Source organism: Peromyscus leucopus, chromosome 3 (assembly GCF_004664715.2).
Source record: "Peromyscus leucopus breed LL Stock chromosome 3, UCI_PerLeu_2.1, whole genome shotgun sequence".
NCBI classification, from domain to species: domain Eukaryota; kingdom Metazoa; phylum Chordata; class Mammalia; order Rodentia; family Cricetidae; genus Peromyscus; species Peromyscus leucopus.
Genome location: NC_051065.1, coordinates 131,698,966 through 131,723,682, shown reverse-complemented (window position 1 = coordinate 131,723,682; position 24,717 = coordinate 131,698,966). Strand labels below are relative to the sequence as shown.

At 39.2% G+C, this 24,717-nt stretch overlaps 1 protein-coding gene across 1 annotated transcript in view; it reads right to left on the bottom strand.

The window, feature by feature from the left end:
- LOC114700296 (solute carrier organic anion transporter family member 1A5-like) overlaps window positions 1-24,357 on the bottom strand; it is a 58,248-nt gene extending 33,891 nt beyond the window's left edge. The window contains exons 1-6 of the mRNA XM_028879883.2: window positions 24,237-24,357; window positions 19,561-19,702; window positions 14,988-15,120; window positions 12,655-12,761; window positions 6,508-6,654; window positions 3,771-3,869 (exon numbers count right to left, since the gene is read on the bottom strand). Of these exons, the coding sequence (XP_028735716.1) occupies window positions 3,771-3,869; window positions 6,508-6,654; window positions 12,655-12,761; window positions 14,988-15,120; window positions 19,561-19,702; window positions 24,237-24,296 (688 nt within the window). The 5' untranslated portion in view covers window positions 24,297-24,357. The remainder of the gene's footprint in view (window positions 1-3,770; window positions 3,870-6,507; window positions 6,655-12,654; window positions 12,762-14,987; window positions 15,121-19,560; window positions 19,703-24,236) is intronic.
- Window positions 24,358-24,717: the final 360 nt, after the last annotated feature.

Genomic DNA, 24,717 nt, shown 5'->3' with positions numbered 1-24,717 from the left:
CAGTGCTTATAAGGAAGTAACAATAGCTGTGGAGAGACACTGGATAGCAGAAAAATCTACAGAATTAAATCAGCCTATGTACTTTAAAGATGTGCTGACCTCAGAATGGAAACCAGGATATGTATTACATTGGGGATGAGGTTTTGTTATTGTTTCTAAAAGAGAGGAAAGGCTGTGGATACCATCAAAATTGATAAAGGTTTGATTTGAACAAGAGAGACCTCTTACATAGAAGAGGTAATAATTCATCAGCCAGCATAACCATTCAATTTAAATTAACTCATACAACTAACAAATGCTTATCATTTAATCAGATATAACTTGCTAAAAGGGAAACTCCCCAAAGTTACCATTGGGGAAGGGTTTTGTTCTTGTCTTTCAGGAGAATGAAGGCTGAAGAAGCTGAAGAACACTGGACAAATGAGACATCTGAAGAAAAAGGACAAATCATCCAGACAAAATGTCCCAAGAAAACGAGTAAATTGGTCTATTGGTATATCACATGTAAAATTTCATAAGTCTTCCTAAATGTTTGTTTCTGCTGTTCTCTACAGATACATAACCCAACTAGTTTTTATGTAGTCCCAGTTCAATTAAAAATTAAAGCTGTCTTTGGAGTTGGAGCATGGCTCTCTCCTCTAAACCCAAACATGCTTGTTAAAAGAAAATGCAAAATCTCTGTATTGTATCAGAAGAGCCATCTGATATGGGAAAGAAAAAAAATAAAAATTAAGGGATTATTCTATTGCCACTAATCTTATAATTCCTTGGTACTAGTTTGACTCTTTAAAACTTTTCTTAAAGTATGAATTTTATATCAAAATTTATAAGATTTAAATATATTTTAAATTTTGTCATGATATTAACAATCATATAGAGTTCTAACTGATTTAGGAAAAAGGGCTTCATCTAGCTGCCTGTACATGTTTTTGTGTTTGAGTCTCCATCAGTTTTCTTCAGGGAATCATGACCATGTCTAACAGCAAATCTGAAGTCTCCAAAAAGATGATAGGGCCCCACAATGCTGATTCCATCAAGATGATAGTAATACCACTAGCTGACAAACACACCCAAAGATTGGCTTTGGACTACAATCTGCTCAGGGAAATTTTGAGATGGCTATCTGAGATGATCCAGCCTCATAGACTACTTGAGCAAGGACTTGAGACAAACTCTGTATTTTCACATTATGCAGACACTGGACAAAAAAAAATGATACAGCTACCTCTCCCAGGACTTAGCAATTAATCCAAAAATTTTCTTTTCAGGATTCCCTAAAGATAACGTTACCCCAGACTACAGGAAGTAATTTTAAGAACATAATGCCCAAATTCCCAAGAGGTAGGATGGTCATTTTTTGTCTTTCAATGGAGTTTGAATAATTGTCATTATTTTGGGTAGTTGGTTACAAGTTGTTTTGTGAATGATCAGGAAAAAGGCTAAACAAAGAAGATTATATTTAAGGTTCTTGTTTGAAAAAAACAAAAAGAAAGAAAAGGAAAAAAGAGGATTTAGATAAAAGGTAGATTATTGCATCTGCTCTGAAAAAAAAGATATAGAAATGATGGATAAAGGGGAGATTATTGAATCTACTCTGAAAAGAAAAAAGAGGGGATATGAATATATAATGAGATTAAAAAGGTAGATTAGTGAATCTACTTTTAAAAAGCAACTACTAGTTTTAAATATTTTACATTGGAATGGATTCTTTGTATATATATACAAATTATGTATATTGCTACAAATTTGAGATTGATGTATAGAGATATGATATGATAAGATAGATTATTGAATCTACTTTTAAAAGGCAACTATTTTTAAATATTTTGCATTGAATTGGATTTTTGTATATTATATACAAATTATGTATATTGATACAAATTTGAGATTAATTTTGTTAGAAAATACTGTACATATATTTCTACTCTTGTTCAAGGTATTGTACCTATATAGTTCATTTAACAATGTAATGCAATTTTCTAGTCTTTGGAAGTTATTATTACCAACTAATTAGGATATAAAGAAATGCAGGTTAGTAGTTAGTCATTTCAATCAAACTTGTAATCATATTAGGTAGTTTTCAGGATCAAGGATAAATATATTTTAAGTATACAGTTCATCATCAAACACTTCAGAGATCTACAGAATATGGCTTTTAAGATGTTTTAATAACAGATTTTTCCTTTTTTAAAAAAAATGACAATGAGACATGTCTGCTTCTGACAGCACCAATCTACTTCAGAGAAGATGATGGGCATTGAAAAAAACTCCTTATGCATTTTACTTTCATTGTGTCAAAAGTTAGCCACTGGTCAAGAAAGTGCCCTGGAATCAACTGTTGACAGTATGCTGTCCAAAATGGACAAACAGGACACAAAAGAAAAACCACCAATCCTTGCTAAGAAAAGGAAGGACAGCTCTTTAGAAAATACTTCCTCACACATGACTCTATTGGATATCTTGTAGGCTAAAGATGGGTACCCCAACATTGCAGATTCCTTGAGTGACTGTCCAGGCAGCTATCTATTTCTGTCATTTCTCACATTGTTTGGAAGTCGTGTATTTGCACTTCCTGTTTAACTAGATAATATTATTTCCTTCTAGGGTCTCTGAGGGAATTGAAGATTAAATACTTATAGTTATAGTTTTCCTTGTTAACAAATTCAGGAAAAAATGCACTAAAGAGTTGTAAAGTGTATAAGTTTGAAAGACATTAAAAGATTATGTTCAGTTGATAATACAAGTTAGGATAGAAAGTGAATTAGGTATATTTTGGAATCACCAAAATAGGATAGATAATGGAATATTTTCGCTAAATTTGTCAAATGCAAATGGACTAGACATTGTTGATGTATTTTTGCTGTATATATTGTATGTAGTATTGTATTTTTTTGTATATAGTCTTTCTTATATTAGTTATAACTTTTTATTTTAGACAAAAACAGGGGAAATGTAGTGATATTTTATTTGTGCACCCGGATAAAGCTTATCTGGGGATCAGAGGAAAAAGCCAACCACTATATTAAACATAGAGATCATGCAGAGGTAGCACACGCCTCTAATCCTAGCATTTGGGAGACAGAGACTCATCTGGACCTCTATGAATTCAAAGATACATTGGGAACAGAGCCAGGCATGATGGTGCACACCTTTGATTCCAAAAGCGTGTTAACTATATAGATCTGGAGGTCTGTTTAGACAGACAGGAAGTGATATAGCTGGGCAGAAAAAAGAAGTAATATAGCTGGGCAGAGACAGGAAATGAGTAGGCACGGCACAGAAAGTTATACAAGAAATAGTTCTCTCTGGAGGCTGAGGAGTTAGTTGACAAGGTAAGGTTGGCTGTGGCTTGTCCTATTCCTCTGATCTATTGGTTTTCACCCCAATACCTTGCTCTGAGTTTTTTTAGTAATAAGACCATTTAGCAGTTCATCTTACATTTCTGTTTATCTTGTGAAAACTTTACAAAATGGTGCTTATCACATAACAGAAAGATCTATTTTGTTATCCACAGTGACTGACTCATTGAGAAAACCCTATGTGAGTAAATATTTTTGAGACCAAAAGTATGGCTGAGATGTGCTGGAAGAATGGTGGATTTTTCATCAGAAAGGTAACATTTTATCCTTGTCTCTGCTCCTCTTAGGTTGGCAATCTATAAGCAGTGATAATTTGTAAACTAAAGATCAAAGGAGGCAGTTGCATAGTCTTCTGGAGCATTCTCCCACACTCTAGGGACTGGACTATATAAATAAAATGTATTGTGTTACCTGTATTCACAGACCAAGAGTCTACATAAATATTTGCACAGAAGGTTGCCAACATAAGTCCAATCAAGGGACCAATGACCACTCCAATTTTTAAAATCCCTGGAAGAAAGCAAAGACAGGAAGTTGCATAACCAAACAATTAATATGATTGCACCCACACAAAAAGCCTTGAGATTAAATTGTTTTTTATTTTATTTCTTTTCCTTCCTTTGCAAAGCTGGGTATCAAATCCAATAGTCTAGACAAGTGCTCTAGAACTTAGCTACACTCCCCATTACCTCAGATATTTCTTACATTAAACATATAAAGATATTAAGTTTTGAATGTATTTTATATATACATATATTCGTTTCTTTAAATATTGAGAAAGTACCATTGTTTCAATATGAATTACTGTGGATTACCACTAGAGTCTGAAGGAACCCTCAGATGCAGGGCTTGGTGGTGAATGTTCAAGTAGTCTGAAGTAGAACCATAGCTCATTACTCATTCTGTTTTGCATTCCAGTCTCAAGATTGATGTTTTATTCTACCCATCCTTCCACCATAATCAGCTGCCTCATGGCAGACCTCCACACCACACATTCCAGTGACATAGACCAGAACTTCCAAAGCTATGAGCCAAATGAATCCTTTCTCTTCATAAATCATTATCTCACATATTTATTAAAGTGATAGAAATCTGATTGTCACAGAAGCTTTATTGCTAAAAGCAACATTCCAAATTCTCTTTTATGCTGAGTTAAAGGCAAAGACTGTACTGTCACAGGCAGACCCATAAAGCCATGATGTGAGCAAGGTCATGTTGATGCTTCCATACCCCTGATTATAAAGGGACTCTGATAGTTACCTATAATTTTCACCTTGACACAATGTTGAATTACCTGGGAGTAGAGTATTAATGAAGTATTGTCTACAAGGGTTTACCTGTGGCATGTCATCAGGAGACTGTCTTAAGTTAATTGATGTGAGAAGAAGCAGCCCACTGTGGGCAGCGCCATTCCCTAGTCAGGGAGTCATCAGCTATGTGAGAGTGGGAAAAGAGCTGAGCACAACCATGCAAGCAAAGACATATGCATGCACAATTCACTCCCTCTGCTCTTGTGGGTGTGGCCAGCTGCTTCAAGCTCCAGCTACTGTGACTTCTCTGTTGTGGTGAACTGTAAGCCTAATGAACCCCTTACTCTCCAAAGCTGCAATTTCTCACAGCAACAGAAATGAAACTAGCACTGTTTCACAACCAGTGTGAGCTGTGATGAATTTCCTATGATGTGTCTTCATCAAAGCTCTTCTCTTGAAACTTCCTTCCAAAGTGAGAATGTATCTTCATAACAGCACTTCTCTTGGATGCTATCCTGGTCCTCTTTCTTTTTTACATTTTTTTCATTTATTATACATGCCAAAAACAATTTCCCCTCCCTCCATTCCTCCTATTTCCTCCATCCAAACTCCCATCTACTCACTTCCCCATCCACTCTGGTCTTCATTCTTATCTTTTAATTATTTTCATTTCCTTGGTCCCTTCCAACCACACCTGACTTCTTTGAACCACCACTAGCATCTCCCAATTTATCTGAATATCTGCTGAGCCATCCCTACTCACAGAAAAACCAGATACAAACAATTTTAACTTCCTGCCTTCTCTTTATATTTTGTTTTTTCCTCCTTCCCTGTGGTTCTATGGGTTAGTCCTCCATGTGCCTGACTTTTCAATACCAAACCCTTCTGTCTTCCTTGTTCTAACACTCCACACTGTTTGATGCACTCTATCCAATGATTCCTGTAAGATTTCCAGCTCCACTGTTCATTCCTGCCCTGCACTGTCTGCCTTGACTCCTCCCCTCTCACTCTGCTCAGATCTTCCTGAGTCTAAGATACTCTCTTGGCACAACTGGCCTCCATCATAGACCACATTTTCCAGTTTTGATCTTTATTCTCCTAATGTACTTGACTTTGTTGGCCAGCTCCTCATCATCTGCTTCCTCCTAACAGCTCTCCAAACTATATATTTACTGTTCACTTTCTTCCCATGGAAATATTGTTTGACTTTTCTTTCTCTCACTCTACACACTAAGTAGAAGAATCCCCCACTGTGTGGACCTATGGAGTCAAAGTAAATATATGTCTTCCCAAGGCAACTTCATTTATTCTTAATTTAACTTATTGTCTAGCATAGATAATTCTGTTTTTACATGTGACTTCTATATCTCTTAAGCCATAGAGGGATTCATGAAAATGCATTCCTAATTTCTTATTTGTTTTTCAGTTAGTTGAATATATATATATAATATTTATGTAGTTATATAGCTATTTATTTATTAAATTAAGCTATTTACATACTAAATGGAAGATTCAATAATTATGTATCTTACTCACTTTACTATAATTAATATATTTTTAACTTTTTATTGATTCTTTGTGCATTTTATATTATGAATCCATACCCCATTCACCTTCCCATCCCTTTGTATCTACTCTCTGCATTTGCAATCTCCCCCCCAAAATAAAATAAAATTTAAAAGAAAAAAATTATTGTGAAAGCTGTAGTGTGATACAATGAGTCAAACTCTATCTGGAGCTACAATTTAATTGCCCCATTGAATAATCTTATGACCAATGGTTCTATAGCACTCTGCTCATGGTTCTGGAAACCACAATGTGTCCAAATCAATAACTTATATTTACCTCCCAGAACTTGCTATGCTAATAATGATCCCAAGTCTGATTTTCAAACTTACCAATGTATAAAGGGGAGTTTTCTGATTTGGCAAAATCTTCTATGTAGGAAATACCCAAGGGCATGATAGGAGTTTCACCAGTTCCACGGATAACATTTCCGACCATTACATATACCCACATTGAGGATTTAATTTCTTTTATGCACTCTGCATTAAAACAGAAAACTGCATGAGCATTTTGAAAGTTAATTCAAATTTTTCTGTAATCACTTCTCAGGTCACAAGCCCATGATAATCATTCAATGACTTATTACTGTGCTGTGTAGGAGGCTTTCTTTTTTGGGCCACCAACAAGTTCCCAAATCATGACACAGAGACTTCTTATTAGTTATGAATCCTTGGCCTAGCTCTCTTTAGCTTAAATTAACCTGTTTCTCTTTCTCTACCTTTTACCTCGGGGCTTTTTGTCTTTCTTTCTTTCTCTGTCCCTCTCTTTCTTTCATTCTTTATGTATGTATGTATGTATGTATGTATGTATGTATGTATGTATGTATGTCTTACTTCCCTGCTTCCTCAAATGTCTGGCTGGGTGGTCCATGCCTGGCTTCTGGTCTCAGGTATGTCCCTCTCTGTCTTCCTTGTTCTTTTCTCCTTCTTCTCTTCAAACCTAGATTTCTCCTTCTACTTAATCCCACTACCCGCCAGACCCACCTATCCCTTTCCTCCCTAGCTATTGGCTGTTCAGCTTTTTATTAGACCAATCAGGCACCTTAAGCAGGCAAGGTGAAACAAATGCAATACAACTTTATATAATTAAACAAATGCAGCAGAAACAAATGTAACACATCCTTACATCATTAACAAAAGCAGCAGAAACAAATATAACAGACCTTCACATAGGTGAAGTAATATTCCGCAGCATAAACAAATGTAACACATCTTTTCCTAGTTAAAATAATATTCCATAACAATGCTGTCTGTGGATCACCCCTACTGCATATTTGAAAGAATAGTTTACAATGGAGTGTAAGTGCTATGCTGGAGCCAATTCCCACTGGGTGGGAGAGATGACTCTACAGATAGACACCATTTCCCAAGTCAGTGTTCAGTAACAACACATTGGATGTGAAAATCTACGCCATAAAATTGGCAAACAGTAAAACCAAGGTCTTCCCCTCACCTCCAGGGACTTAGTTTTCCAGCAACCAGTGGACCCAGTGAGTTAATATGGGCACTGCCTACATCCTCCATAACTTTGAGGAAGGAAAACTAGCACATGTGTGTATCTCTAAGAATTCATTCTGTACCTACACAACACAGACAGAAGTTGGAATTCTCTACAGTCTCAATTATTCTGTAAAAACTAAAAGTTTAAATGAATAGCAACTGTGTTTTTCAATAGACTCCATCATTTACTATCAATTAAATATTCAGACAGTAGGAGTGGTAGGTGATCAATGGAAATAAAACAAACAGGGCCAAAGAGAATTGAAAGGTAAAAGGAGAAATCTTTGAAGGTTTGCATGCACCTCCCAAATTTTTTCTAAGCTAAATAAACTTCCACTCCCTAGGGAATCTTGGCATTGTGTTTTTAGGGATATGCAGGACAATGGACCCTGAACTGTAGATTGGACAGGGCCTAAATTTCCATAAATTTCCTAAGCATGACTATGTCATGCAGTCTAACTCTTACTAACTCCTTGTTCAGTAAAATCAGTTTCCATCTCTATGTACTTAGATTCTTATCTTTGATGAACATGATGATTTCTGTCTACAGATCACAGGGAGACTATAAACCCTCCTCTAATGCAGAACTGAAAGTATCAGACACTGGAAGAATTAAGTGCTTTGCTGGGCCTCTGCACATGGGAAGATTTTAACTTATCCACCATAACACAAGGGGCACAGCAGAAGTTTTTCAAAGGTCAATGCAGGAGATGAGAACAGGCTACCATTGAGGCCACTGATTCTGATTGCTTTGCTTGGAGGGTTTCTGTGGCTCAGAGATTCAGAGATGGCTGCTCTTTGATTCTCATGTTATTTTGATCTCCACAGATTCCCTGAGAACAGTGACAGTCCAAGCCTTGAAGACTGCTACAATTTCTGTGGCATGGATCCACCATAAAATAGAGATGTTCTGGCCTGAGGTGATTCTGTTGAGACAGCTCCAGACTGTGTCCATGAGACGTGTTGGGTCCTTTAGCATCTGTGATTTTTATAGGCACATAACCAAAAGAATGATGCATGGTGAACAATACCCTGGGGAACTGTGAGAGAGGCTCCAGGTACAAAAGCAGAGGGCCCTTTACCTCAAGAGCATTTCATTCCCCGGATTGTTCATAGACATTATTTTGTGCACCTGTGACAAACAACTACATTAAATTCATAAGTTATGTTGATTTTTGTTGGAAGAGAGAACACAGCTATAGAAGCCAACCTGGTCAGTGTGCCTTGAATCTGGATATTCCCTTCTGCCTTGCTTTCACGCTTCCCCAGATATAATCTACAGTCTGTGCCAGGCAATTGTGTTTAAAATGTCCTGTCCTGAGAAAGTTTTGGAAAGGGCTGCTCTGTTAACATTTAGTATGTGCTTACTGATGTTTATTTACATGTGTTTCTGATCAAACGACCCTCTTGAGACCATTGCTTTCATTGTTTCATTCATGTATAAAGTCCACTGAAACTGAAGCAAGGTTGTCTCAGCATTAGACTGTATCCATCCCATTCTTCTAGGTTCTCAAATCCTGATCCCAGGTACAGCAGATCTGCACAGGTCCACTGAAAAGTCAACAATTTTAATATTTCTTTAAAATGTACATGTAAATGTGTATACCTTCATGTGCATATGTGCAACTTATGTGTGCAGGTGCCTAAGAGGGCCAGAAGAGGGCACCTAATTCTCCAGGACTGGAATGGCAGGGGTTTGTGAGCAACCTGATGTCAGTGCTAGAAACCAATCAGGGCCCCTGTAAGAATGATGTGCAGCTATGAATGGAAATATGCCCCAGAGGCTCCAATATTAAATACTTAGTCCCAGTTGGTGGTGCTATTTGAGGAGGAGAAGCAAGACTGTCACTGGAGATGAGCTTCAGGAGCTTAAAGCCTCACTCTACTTCTACTTTGCTCTCTCTGCCTTATGCTTATAGTTGAGGTGTGAGCTCCTAATTTCCTGCTCCTGCTGCCTTTCTCTCTGCCTTAATGAATTCTCATCCTTCTAGAACTGTGAGTCATCTGGAAGACTCACTGGAATAGCATATATTTATATTATCATTCATATCCATAGCAAAGTTACAGTTATGAATTAGCAACAAAAATAATTTTATGGTTGGGATCACAACAACATAAGGAACTATATTATATGATCACAGCATTAAGAAGGTTGAGAATCGATCCCTGGGCACCAGCCACTCCTGGGAAGACCTGCCCAACTTGGCCCCGGGTTCTGGCCACCGGGCAGGTCCCCTTCTAGCTCCACCGGGAAGGATCCCCTTCTGCAAGTCCCCCGGCTGTCCCTGCAATCTCCACGCCCTGCCCCCACGCCCATCTGCCTGAGACCCCAGCCACTTCCTGAGACTTAGAGACTGGCCTCCAACTCCCATCCTGCCCGACCCCCCCCCCCACTTTCCTTCTGGACCAGAGGCACAGCAGTGGAGGAGAAGTTATTTCATCAATATCTCACAGCTACAACCCCGGCAACATGAATGACCTGCCTACATGATATACTCGTGCAATCGTGGCATAAAAGTTATGAGATTAACCAACCACTTTTGTCTGGGTTTAAGGCCCAGTCCATGAGATGGAATTGCTAAAGGGTCCAAGAATCTGGGATTAGATAGGTCATGGGTCTAAGAGAAAAACCTACTAGTACTTCTCTGCTAAAGGAATATGCAATAAAATGACTCCTAAGGACATTGATGTAACCATAGATCAACCCTTCCCAGGGAAGCCTCTTCTTGCAGTGGATGAGAAATGGCACAGAGAACCACAACTAGACAGTGCACAATGTGTGAGAGGCATTGGAGCACTCAGTCCTGAAAGGAATGTCTTTGTCAAACCCCTCCCCTCAGGACTCAAGGATCTATCCACAAGAGGATATAGAAAAATTATAAGGGCCAGAGGTGGTGGATGGTTCCAGAGAGAAAGCTTCTTCCAGACACAACAGGACTGAAACCCAGATGAGCTCACAGAGCCTGTGACAGCATGCACAGGACCTGCAAGATTCAAACCACACAAAATCCCAGAACTACAAAGACCAAGTGGACTCAAATCCCTACCCCTAACCAAGAAGCTATTTTCAATTGCTATCTTCTGACAAAGGGAACATCAGTCCCTCAAGTGGCATGACAACAGAGTGACAGCTAGACTTCAGGGAAAGTCCCACGCCCAGGAGTCAGCCCAAAATGAACTCCATGATTTTTCTGGTGTGTGCTTTTATTTGGTTTAGTTTTATTTTGGCCATTTTTCTGTCTTATTGATTTTCTTTGTTGGCTTATTTTGATTTTCTTTTTTTTTTTAATTTGAGAACGAGAGAACATAAAATTGGGTAGGTAGAGAGGTGAAGAGGATCTGAAGAGTTGGGAGGGGGAATACCCTAATCTTTACCTGTTTACTTTAAGATGTCATGAATATTTGAAGGTAAACTGAGTTTGCTGTAGACAGCAGAAAGATGGAGTTTGTTTCTTAATTCATTTAGTTAACCTGTGTCTCTTGATTGGGAAATTGAATTCATTAATATTTAACATTATTTTGAAAGATGCAAAAAAAAGAAGGTTGAGAATCATTGCTGTATAGCCATAAACACAAGTAAACTCTTCCTTGTATACATTCCCTTGTTCATGGTGTTCTCTCAAGGTCAAAGAAAATAACTAATACATACAGTAAGTACTTTTACATAAAATCTGACTGTGTCTGTGAGTCATGTACAGAAACAGGTCACCATGGCTCTCACATAATCAAAGAACTAATATGTTGATGAAGTCATGATACTGGCAGTATTGATAAGTACTAAAAGGTAGGAGGCAGGTCTAATTGGAGGAAGTTGGTCATGGGGGTGACATGTCCAGAGAGGCTATATCTCACTACTTCCTCTATCTTTTTTCCATTCTTCCTGCCCAAAAAGAAGTGAAGAACAGAATCAGTCAACACTCATGTCACCATGATACTCTGTCCATAAACATGGAGCCAAGTTACCATGAACCTGCTAAAACAATGAGTGAAAACAAATCTTTCCTAACTTGAGTTGTTCTTTGAGATTTTGATCATAGTGATGTAAATAATATAGCAGATGAAGGGCAGGAGCTAGGACCAAAGTGCCAGGGACCCTAGGAACTATGGGAAAACAACTGTTTGGTTGAACTGCAAAGTAATGTCTCTGTTAAAGAAGGAAAAGGAGACTGAAAGGCAAATTCCTGGGTAATCAAGGAATTCTGAACAGGTGCACAGCACATATCCAGGGAAGCTTCTTTCTGGTTATATTTCGTATTTTCATAATCACTGTCATGGTTATAATTTGTTAACTTGACAATAGTCTAAACAGACCTGAGAAGAGGGTATCTCAACTGAGGACCTGCCTTCATCAGATTGGCCTGTGGAAATGAATGTTTATGAGGCATTTCCTTCTTGGTTAACTGATGAAAGACAGCATAGACCACTATAGGCAGTGCCAGGCCTGGGCAGAATGGCCTATGCTGCACAAAAGAGGTTACTAACCAATCCAGTATGCAAGACTCATTGGTGAACTCTGCTTTGGTCTCTACCCCAGATTTCTGCCATGGCTTCCCATATGATGGACAGCAATTTGTAAGCTATGTAAACTCTGTCTTACCTGAGTTGGTTTTAGTCAATGTTTTATCGCAACAACAGAAAACCAAACTAGACCAATCACATAGATCTCATCATGTGTCCAAATCCTTCCTTCTAAGTCATCTTCCCTTGTGGACTAATTCTGCAGTGGTGCTGCAGTGGATACCTTTGGCTCATTTTTAAAACACCCACTTGAAGAAACAAAGGAGTCTTAATAAGTATATTCAAACTCAGGAGGCAGAGCATTCTATGTTATTAGACAACTCCCTTTCCTGAAGAGGGAAATAAAGTTTGTCCATTTGTCTTACATGCCTACTAAACCCAGTGTCATTTTCAAAGCCCTTCATAAAAGTGTATTCTGTGGCCCAGTCTCTGTGCAGAAAGCAATAAGAAGCATTGGTCAACCTTTTGGGTCATGCGTTGGCTTTAAGGTCTGGGTTCTGTTTCCTGAACACAAGAAGCTGTTTGAGGACAAGTTGCTTGCAGGTGAAATTGTTTTCTCATATTCATATCTGTGTGGACACAAGAAACATTCACTGTGAGGAACTGAGTGCAATGAGAGCGTCTGCAGATTACTGACTCCTGTTCCCTGAAAACATAGCATCCAGAGTGTGTACAGACACATTTCCATCTCCACAGCAGTCATTGTCATCATCATAAAAACATTGAAAACACACACACACACACACACACACACACACACACACACACATACACACACACACACACACACACACAAATAAACCAATGAAAAATAAATAATTAGAAAAAGAAATCTGTATCATTACAATAAGCAAGACAGGTAGCTCTAGGATTAAACTCCATAGCTGTGCGAACTGGGTGTGGTGACCCATGCCTGACAATGTAGCACTTGAGAAGTGAACATAGGAGAATGAAAAACTCAAGGCCACCCTCATCTATACAGCAAGTCGGAGGACAGCATGTGCTTCATGAGGAAAGCCTGCTTCAGAGAGAGACAGAGAGAGAAAAAAACCTGAATTAATAAAAGTAAGTCATCAATATCATCAAAGGAACTTGATAATCACTCAAAATGTACCTCTTCTTTACAGTTAGCTCTCAAGTCTCTACATGTAGGTGACATGGCTCTTGGATTCTCTAATGTCAACTCTGTGGTTTCTAAATGGCTATTTCCTAGAATTAATTGGTGTGAGATAAAGAACAAACAAAAGAAAAAGAAAAAGGCTTCCTGAAGTAGAATTAAAAAGATGAAAGCTTTAGAAAGACACAAAATAGCACAACAAATCAAGACAGCTACTCTGCATTCTATGATCTGTGGTCCTACTTTTCCTTTCTGAGAATTCAAACAATGAATCTCCTGTGTGTGCATTAACTCCAACAGAAGGAAAAGTTCACATTTCATAACAAGAGATGACTGAATCCACCTGACAATACAGTGTCATGGGACCAAAAATGCTAACAGCAAAAGAAAAGTACCAACAAGACTTAGAATGCTGCAGCAGGAGGATCACCAAAAATTTGAGGCCAGCCTTAGCTACATAGTACATTCCATGCAAACCTGGGCTATATAGCAAGACCCTGTCTCAAAAAAGCAAAGCAAAGGGGATCTGGAGAGATGGCGCAGTGGTTAAGAACACTTGCTACTCTTGAAGAGGATCTGGGTTCATTTTTCCAGCACCCACATGATAGCAGACAACCATCTCTAACTCCACTTCCTGGGAAAATGACACCCTTCTGATCTCTGTGGGCTCCAGACGCACATATGGTTCATACATATACATGCAGGGAAAACACTAACACACGTCAAATTGATGAAAGATCTTAAAAACAAAAGGAAGGATAGAAGAAGGAAATGATGAAGAAGAGTAGGGGAGGGAGGAGGAAGGGGAAGAGGAGGGAAGAAGTCAGACAAATTCATATGGAAGAGAATGACGGGGAATTACAAGGAAATGGCACTGAGCTAGCCTAGAGGTTTGCAGTTCAGAGGCAGGTGGAGAACAGCAGACACCAGCGAGAGGCATGCCCGGGACAACCGTGCAGCCCTGACCTGTTCTGAGAGAAGTTCACCCTGCCAGCCTGTGAGGGCTAGGGAGACAGAGAGAGACTCCGAGAGTCAATCTAATGGGGACATGAGCTAAGCATTCAGTCTAGAGAAAGAATCGAGCTCCATAACAAAGAATAGCATGACTCTGTGGTAGGAAATATTATTTTGTGTATCATTGGATATTAAGGTGTTAAAAACTAAAAAGACACACAGGCAAACAGAATAAAGAACTGAAAACTTTTCCCAGAAAGCAGGAAAGTTGGGAGGGGGGGCACAACATAATTTCACTTTTATACTTTTCTGTGTTATGATACATTGGTAAACACAAAAATAAATCAGCCTTGACATTGGTCTGTCCCTTGCTGACCCGTGATTATGTCACACTGTAGACCCCTTGTAACTGTAGGGTCTAAATAGTCCTGATGAAGGACTCAGCACAAGCTTTGGCAGATTCAAAGAATCTGTTTGGTGTCTCAACTTCATGAAAGCAATGTCTCAAATTCCCACTTCACAGTGGACAGGACTGAACCTGAAATGGACCCAGGCTGCAAGAGTCACAGATCACACCAGCAGAATGGAGAATATATCTTCTAATTTCCATATTAGCATTCTGAACTTGGGGGAAGCAGTGCTTTTCCCAGACAGGAAATTTGGAGCCTCATTTTCTGTAAGTGAAAGTTGAACCTAAAATATCATGAAGGACTGGAGTACTCACCGGCCCATCAGGAAATGAGGTAGTGACATTAAGAAACACCCTAGGCCCATAACCACACATCCGACACCAATCATGAGAGGCCTGTGCCCTTTTGTTCCAAAATAACTCATGAATATAATCAACAAAAGGTTTCCTAGGAGAGAGGAATGAGAATGTTTGTTTCAGTAAAGTAATAGCAGATCTTAAGTCAACAGCTTCTTCAGCATTTGGATTCTAGAGTTTATTTTCAACAACCACCTTAAGGATACAGGATGGGTGCTTGGGAGTTTTGTGCATTGTTGATATTGATTGTGACCCTGAGGGAGGGTTCTGTTCCATTTTTGGAGAATATTAAGGGCTCTTTTCAAGATTATCCAGCCCTTGGGAATGGATACAAAAGCAGATGTCAGCCTGCACGTCACCTCTGACCTCTCCTCTCATGTCTGCTCTATGCAGAGTCAAATGGATTCATGTTTTTAACTTTACTATTTAAAAACCCCTTTATACTCAGCATGGCTAGGCTGGATGTCTGCTTCTACTGGCACATCTTTCCTTAGACCAGGTAATAGTGTTAACAGAGAGAAAGTTAGAGTCCTAACCCTCCAACTGGGTCTTAGGCCTAGATTGTAGGAGTCCATCTCTATAGTTCAGGAGAAAACCTATGTTTAAAGAAACTCAATGGGAAACACTATTCTGACAGAGAGGCCTTTGATGAAGATGTTAAGAGATGAATGAACCAATGTGGCCTCGTGGCACAGACCTGCCATCCCCAGTCACAGGGAGAATAAGAGAAGACTATAAGAAAAAAGCTAGGTGTCAGTGGTGCACACCTTTAATTCCAGCACTTGGGAGGTAGAGCTAGGCTGATCTCTGTGAGTTTGAGGCCAACCTGGTCTAGAGAGCAAGATCCAGTACAGGAATCAAAACTACACAGAGAATCCCTGTCTTGAAAAAAAAAAAAAAAAAAAAAAAAAAGATCAAGTTGGCTTTGGCTTCAGAGTGAGTTTAAGACCAGTCTGGGCATCTTATCAAGAGTGTCCTTGAAATAAAAAGTAAAAATAGGGGCTGGGGATAGAGTGGTAGAATGTTTGCCTCATGTGTGGGAGGCCCTAGGTTCAGTCATCAGTATTATGCACACCAAAAAAGGAGATGGAAAAAACCTAATATTATGTGTAAGTCCTCCACAAACCACATATTTTTAGTTTGATGAAGATATTTACTCTGCTCATACTATACATAAAGGAAAGATCAGAAAACTCAAACACGTTTCTTTGGTGACTTCGTGACTTTGAGTCACTTTGAGTGACTTTGTGCCACCAGGCCACACTGGTTCATTCATCTGTTAACATCTTCATCAAAGGCCTCTCTGTCAGAATAGTGTTTCCCATTGAGTTTCTTTAAACATAAGCTTTCTCCTAAACCACAGAGATGAACTCCTACAAGTGACTTTGAGATCTCTAAGTGATCTCAAATACTTGAAAGATCTATAAAGACTTTGTTTTTCTTCCAGTTCTATATCTCTTTAGTCTGCTATCTAAGTAGAAGATATGTTGCTTTATTTTGAATGATATGTTCCCCACCTCCATATCATTATTGCACCTATGACAGCCTGTCTCCCTTTCTAAAAACCCTGTCAGTGAGGTCATAATACAGAAGGCAATGGCCCAGGACACTCACTGTTTGAAGTCTCTGGGCATCTTTCTAGTCTATGACTATACCACCCTGAACATGCTGAATCTTATCTGAAATCACTTTTGTTTGAGAGGAAAAGCATCCCTTCCTCACATTAGGCTTTGATTGCCTTGCTGTGTCTCTCAAGTAATTGATGGGAAAGTGTGGGGAGAGAGGTAAGGTGTTGTTCAGGCTTGGGGAAGGTTGCTTGCAAAACTATCTGGAGAAATGCCCACCAAATGCTGCATTCAGTGACCAATGTGAATTATTTCCTCTTACAACTATTTCTAATTAAGACTTCCCCAAGTCACCTATCACATCCAATGCTGGTGGAAGAAGTTAATATTTTCTAATTTAAACAGAATTTTTTAACCTTTAGTCTAAAAACCAGAGTTCACAGAAACTAGCTTTCCAAGAAACTCAAGTTTTCTGGAAACTGGGAGAAAAATATTTTCAATAATCATTAACTGGCATAAACATTTCTGTTCGTGGTAAAGTAGGAAGCAGTAGTGACATGAGCAGCCATGATTCCATCTCCAATAGAAGAATAAATAGTGGCTTCTGACATTGCCGTTATTGTAAATACTGCAAAATGTCATGGAGCCAATAATCACTTGAAAATCAGATCCAGATAAGATTCACCTTGCTCTTTAAAAAGCACAAATATTCCTGTTTGATGGGCTGTTTAAATGTCCTCATAATTCTGCTTCAGTGTAACTGGCTTCCTCTTCAAGTATATAGTTTCATTTTATGCAATTAAAATATTATCCTGAAATCAGATGGCATTAGGTGTAGCATGAAACTTAAACGTTCTTATTAATAAAATCAAACCTGTAGCCAGGTATTGGGGTGAATGCTGTGAGATCAGAGAAGCAGAACAAGCCATAGCCACCTCACCTCACCAAATCCTCAGCTGATCCTGTTTCCTCAGACTCGAAGCCTCTGTGTCCTCATCTGAATGGATCTCAGCTGAACTGCTGCTCAAAAGCCTAAAAGCTTAACCAGGCTCTAATTCCTGGTCCTTACACCTTATATAATTTTCTGCCTCCTGCTATCACTTCCTGGGATTAAAGGCCTGTGTCACCATACCTGCCTGTTTCCAGTATGGCCTTGAACTCAAAGAGATCCAGATGGATCTCTGCCTTTGGAGTGCTAGGATTAAAGGTGTGTGTGCCACCATTTTCTCACCTCTATATCTAGTGGCTGTTCTGTTCTGTGACCCCAGATAACTTTATTAGGGTGCACAATATTTTGGGGAACACAATATCACCACAATTAGGTTTTAAATATAAGTCCTCAGCATAGAAAGATCAGTACCCTCTTCTAACCCTAAACTGGCTCTCTTCCACCAGAGGGATAAAAGATCCACTGTAGAGCAAGTCACAGACTACCTATATCTCATCTGCACATCTCTCCAGGATCATGCTCTAACACATTTCATCTTCCCATAATACAGGGCTGACTACATCCCCACACAAACCATTTGATGGTTCATCCTCCATACAAATCTCCCCTTCACATTTACCTGTCCACTTCTCCACCTGGAAAACCTTTACTATTTCAGGAAACTGAACTCCCTAGCACAATGTGTTCTGTAAGACCTTGCATAACCAATGGGCTGCACTTGCTGCATCTAACACACTAGAACATGACTAAATCTGTGAAAGGTCTATGGAAGGCATTCATCCTGACTGCACTGTGAAGGTCAAGGACACAGAGGGCAGAGCAAGCACTAAGGAGATTGATCCTGGAGACAGGATGGCACATCCTCAGTGTGGGTTCACTACTTCACAGTCCTGGTTCTCTATTCTGTTTTGATTAAATATATTAAAGACAATTTGACCTTGAAGGAAGTAAATAACAAGAATAAGAGGCTTCCAGGTCACTTTGTCTTAAGAGGGCATCTTTCCCTCCTTTACCCTTTATACTATCATATCGCAGTTCTTTACACAAATTTGGGGGCTAAAGTTCATTCACTCCTCTTAGCAATCTTGTCTGGCACAACTCAAATACAGGAAAGCACCCTCATCTTACAAGTGACTAGGAGTGGAGAGCTGTCAACCTCACAGACACAGTGGGGGAAGAGAAGCACTTGCTCTCTTCTTCAGGACCCCAGTTCCTCCAGGCTCCCACAGCAACCTTCTCAAATGTCAAAGAAAAGCCCTGAGGTTCTCTTTGACTTATCAAATAATAGAATTAGATATTAATACACTGAATCTTCAGCCTCTTGTCAGAAAAAAAAAGTCAGGGTATGTGCCAATAATTAGGTGCTGTCCTGGGGATATTTAAATGGTGGTTTCTTCACTCCCAAACCAGGCTATTCGGTCACATCAGAAAGCATGTACCTCAGTCAGATCAAATAGTCTAAGGCAGAAAATTGAAGGGTCCAGGAACATAGACATATAAAATGATAAGCTTAAGAGATAAAAACTGACAGTCATCAGCTCTAAAGGTTAACTGCTAACAGTGGCTCTGCTTTACAGCCAGCAACTCTGCCAACAGCCAGGGGTCAACTTTTAATCCCTTTGCCCCTTAGAGCCAACAACTGCCTGGACCAAAGTTAACTTTTAATAGTTGTTTCTACATGACTTCTAGCATGCATCCCATACATGATGTTTCAACATGACTCCTAGTATGCACTCTGTGCCTACACGATAAAAGGGGGCCAATACCTGCCTCCATTGCCACAGTCGCATAATTCCAACATTGGCTGTAGTCTCAGCTAGCTGATAAGCTTTGTACCCTGCAGACTTTATTATTTTCTTAATTTTTATTTTTTTTTATTTTTCTGGAATAATGTTTGCTTCTGGTTTAATAGACTTTGATGGCCTGACTGACCCCAATTATTTCAAGACCCCAGACACAATAGGAATAAGGAGAGAATATCAATATATAACAATAAGTAAATGTGAAAATTACTCACCAATCTCAAAGCTCCCATTGATCAATCCAACTACAGATGTGGAGATATCAAATTGTCTCTCTATTTGTGTGAGCATAGAATTCATGTAAGTTCCTGATAGTGATTTGGCTACATATGCCATTGTTAATGAAAATAGAAACATCTAAGAAGAAAAATATTTAAGAAAAAGTGAGAACTTTGTTTTCCAATTATATATCCTCCATCTACTGACAAAAAGGCCTCTACCATGAGATATAGGATTGTATGCAACTTATACAGCTCTTGAACATGGAAGGAGCTTTGAAGTGTAATCTCTGCTCTATCACTGTCCTAACTCTGGTGTAGTGGTATTTGCTTTACCCATGACCTTGGGCTATAGGGCCCCAAGGAGGCAGTGCTTCTTGTCTTTGTATGTGACCTCTTAAAAAGAGAGAAGAGTGGATTATGGGGTCCATAGAGAGGTAGCTCAGGGGTTAAGAGCACTGACTAATGTTCCATAGGATCCAGGTTCAATTCCCAGGTCCTTTGGAGTCTGATCACACTAGGATAATAAATACATACATACATACATACATACATACATACATACATATATACAAGAAAGAATGGAGTACATCACCCCTCTCTCTTCTCTTTTTCAGAGGTCAGGTACAATGGTAAGAAGTACCACCTCCTTCAGGCCCTATAGCCCAAGGTCATGGGTGGAGCAAATACCACTACACTCTGGAAAAGCAGGGTTAGAATAGCTGGCTAGCAGTAGTGAGTTCTGTAGACTTTGCTCATGTATCAGTGTCCCTTATTCTTACAGAGAGACATGCAGTTATTCAATGCAAGACACAGCTATTGATGGCTCTTCAGTACTATACAGTTATCTGCAGGACAAGTGTTGTCCACATTAAGGAAGGGAAGGAACAGGACACAGAATTACACCACAGCATCATTTCTGCAGCAAGCCTACTCTGTTCTATCTGCAGGAATGACAGGTCTCTGGATGTTCCTGGCCAGTTCAACATTTTGTCCTCTTTCTCTGCATCCTTGAGAACAACAAGCTATATTCTCACTGCTGGAGGCAGCAAGACCTGTTTTATTTTTCTTCCTGGGGCAATATGTCCTATAACCCTTTATCTCAGTAGTCCAAGTGGTGTTCATGGCATGTAAACCCAGGAAGAACATTTTGGGGGTCTCTTGGGTGCAGGATGAAATGTGGCTGTGTTCTTATAAGACTCCCCACTACCAGCCTGTTACTAATGAACTCTTGAGTGATGTAGTAAATGAGATCCCCATTTCCCTTCTCTTCCAGGAGCTAGTTGATAGCAAATGTCATCATCCCAGCTTCTGGAACTTCTGTGTTATCTCATCTGAAATAATAGGCAGATCATACTGTGTTAGTGTCACCAGTACCAATTAATTTGGATACATGAGAACAGAAATAAATGCAAAAAAAAAAAAAAAAGGAATTGGGAAACATGAGCACCGGGTTCAGTATAGCTCAAAAGTACTCTGTGATTGTAAGAAAGTGTAACTCCAGCTCTAGAAGTTTGTCTTCTAACTCCAAATTCCATTTGCAGAGAAGTTCTCCCTTCCCGCTACAAATCTTTCTGAGGATGTGATTGATACTTGATAATTTTCACATGGGTTTTATAACTCAGGTCCCATATTTAAAAGTAAGATCTATCAAAATAAAAATATCAGACTGAAGGAGATATTTTATTTGATCTATGTTTTGAAGGAAAAATCCAAGCAGGTAGTGAGCACACTGCACTTTCTCTAAAGCATTTGCTTCTGCTCAGAAAGTTAATGAAACCAGTATCCATGCTGGTTCAGGTCCACTGCTACCCAACATGTGTATTTACAAACCCAGTCCTGCTGACTGTTCACCTCAGCAAGCTAGAGTATGAAGCAAACTTTTTTTGGAGCAGTCTTTTCATTTCCTAAGGGAGTTCTTTTTTTTCTCTCATTCTTTTTCTTTTTTAGTGTATCTATTTCGTGAGGGATGAGTTCATGTGTGTATATGCACATGGGGAGAGAGAAAACAAGTGCAGGTGTATTTGCTCAAGCTTTATACAATTTTTAAAAAATAAGTGAGACTCTCATCTGCCTGGAATTCACCCAGCAGGAAAGCCTTGCTTTGCCATGAGCACCAAGTATCTGCTGACTCCATGGCACCCACACTGGGATTGTAGTTAGTGTCACTATGCCTATTTTCTATGTAGGCTTGGGGACTGAACTCGGGTCCTCCAGATTCTAAGGCCAAGCACTTTAATGACCAAGACATCTCCTCACTTCCTTGAGAAATTTTCCTTTCTGTTAATAAATTTTATTGATAAACCTTACTGCTTGGTGATTTCATACATACATGGCATCATCATTACTTTCTACCTCTCTTCTTCCACTTTCTTTCCTATCAACACCCTCATTCCTACCAGTACTTTTCCAAGGTTCATGAGTTTTGCTTTAGCTTTTTGTTCCATGAAGTTTAACCAGGGCCATCTGTGTAGCCACTGGGTTAGAACTAACCTGGTGTAGTCATCAGTGTGTGCATGGCTGAAGGTCCTTAAGACCATCATTTCCCCTGTCCTGAGACACTTTTCTTAATGATTACATTTCTAAACTTAAGAAGCAGGAGCTTCAGTCTGGCACTGTAGAGAATTTGACCACTCTAATGTTCTAGATAATTCTAAATTCAGAGAAGTCGATTATTTTAAAAAAATTACTTTTAATATTGACTTGTATACTCGTGTTTTTAACATTTTCCCATAACCTTCATACCAGTATCTACTGTTGTTAAACTCCAAAGTAACTATGGTGGTTTGAATAGGAATGGTCCCTATAAGCTCATAGATTTGAATGCTGGGCCACAAGGTAGTGGCACTATTAGGAGCTGTGGCCTTATTGGAGGAAGAGGGTCAATGAGGGTGGGCTTTGATGCTTCAGAAGTTCCAGCCAGGTCCAGTGTCACTCTCTTCCTGCTGCCTGCCTATCTGGATTTAGAACTCTTGGATCCTTCTCTAGAACCGCATCTCCCTTGGGCCCCCATGCTTCCCACCATGATGATTATGGACTAAACTTCTGAACCTGGAAGCCAGCCCCAATTAAATGTTTTCCCTTATGAATTGCAGTGGCTATGGTGTCTCTTCACAGCAATAGAAACCATAACTAAGACAGTAACCACAGATAAACTTTGAGAAACAGTGTTTATGGCCTCTGATGACATTTCTGTACAAATAATATTAATATTAGTAACTAATAAACATAATTCTCATCTTTTTCCTAAGATATGATGCTGAAGATGTATCTCAGCAATCAAGAACACTGCCTGCTCTTGCTGATGACCTGGATTCAGTTCCTAACATCCACCCACATTGTGTGTGGTTCAAAACCACCTGTAACTCCAGTTCCAGGAGATCCAACACTTTCTTATGGCCTCCAAGGATACTAGACACACAAGAGATGTACCAACATACATGAGGGCAAAATATTCATATACATAAAAAAATAAGTTTAAAGTAATTAAAACATCTTAAAGGTGGTGGAGGTATAGATCAGGAATAGAGGAGTTTTCTGGTGTATGTGAGCATATGGTTCTAATTCCTCATACCATTAGTTTAGAATAGCCCTTAAAGGTGAGCATTCACACACATACAGAGACAGACAGACAGACAGACAGACAGACACACACACACACACACACACACACACACACACACACACACACAAGTCTCGGAATGATGTTTGTATCTAACATGTAGGGCTACCATTACCCTTTCCAGATGAAATACACTTAAGTATCAACAATCTGCACCAGTGACACATCTAGTATGCATCTGGCAAAGGTCATGAGCCAGGAGACCTGGGCTCCTCAGAATAATGTGAGAACGGAAAGATAACTTGAGGGGGTTGGGTCTCAATAATTCAAGCATCACTGCAGGTAAAAACACTTTCCAGGACTGAGTCTGAGGCCTCCATCTCTTTTATGTTAATGTATGGAGTCCACTACATGTGACTAAGGTAAAGGGGCTTGTGATGGGATGACTGCGGAGGCAGCAGCTTAGAAAGGAACCTGTGGGGGACTCTGCAGAGACTAGACCAGTGCTCAGATTCCTTGGGTTAATACGAGTTCACATTTGGTGATGGAAAGATGCCTTTGGAACTACGAGAAGGACAATTATGTCTAAACTACTGAAAACCACCAAAACAGTGAACAGAATGGACATTTTTCTTACAAAACCATGATTGTAGTATTGCCAAAGTTTGGAAAAAATGTTTGTCTGACTGAGCCATAAAGTCTTCTTTGCATATCATTCAACAGATGTTGGGGGACTGTTTCCTAGCTGTGACTCCTGAGTTTCTATCAGGAACCCCAGAGGGCTGAGCACTGAGGTTCTGACATCTGTCCTCAGACTAAATTCCACAACCTATACATTTTAAATGTAATACATACCTAAAACATTTTAAATCTCATCCACATTTAAGATCATCTAAAGCATTCTTATTAAGTTTCCTGGATAAATTATCCTGATTAGACATCCCTAATTATAAAATCAAATTCTTTAAGGCAAGAAATTAACAACAAATTGTGTAAAATGGCTTTTGTGTTGGAAAACTTCATGTAATCTGAGCAATGTTGCAAGGACTATCAAAGCTTACTTAAAAGACTCTCGTGCTCATATACAGGCATACAAGCTAACAATCCATACCTTGATCTTGGAAAAACATCTCAACCCATGAGTTGCAACCCTGTTCTCAGGTTCTGCCATGTTTTTCTTCTGATTCTTCCCAGATGTCTATGCTTTAAACGTCTTACTGCTGTCTTTGCGAGAAAACAGACAGTTGTTAATTAAATTATTTACTGAACTGTAACAAGTCATTCTTTTTTTTTTTCATTGGAGGTTGAATTGTTTTTCTTTCTTTTTTTCTCGAATACATTACATCCTGACTTGCAGTTTCTCCTCCTTACATTCCTCTCAGTCCCTCCCCCACCTCCTCTCCCCCCACATTCCATGCTTCCTCCATTTCCCTTATGAAAAAAAAAAAAAAGAGCTGTCATCACAGGGATATCAACTAAGCAAGGCATAATAAGTTACAAGAAACTAGACAATCCCTTATATCAATTCTGGAAAAGGCAACTCTTTTCCTGGAAAAGGACAGTTGTTAAATTATTAAAACAGACAGTTGCTT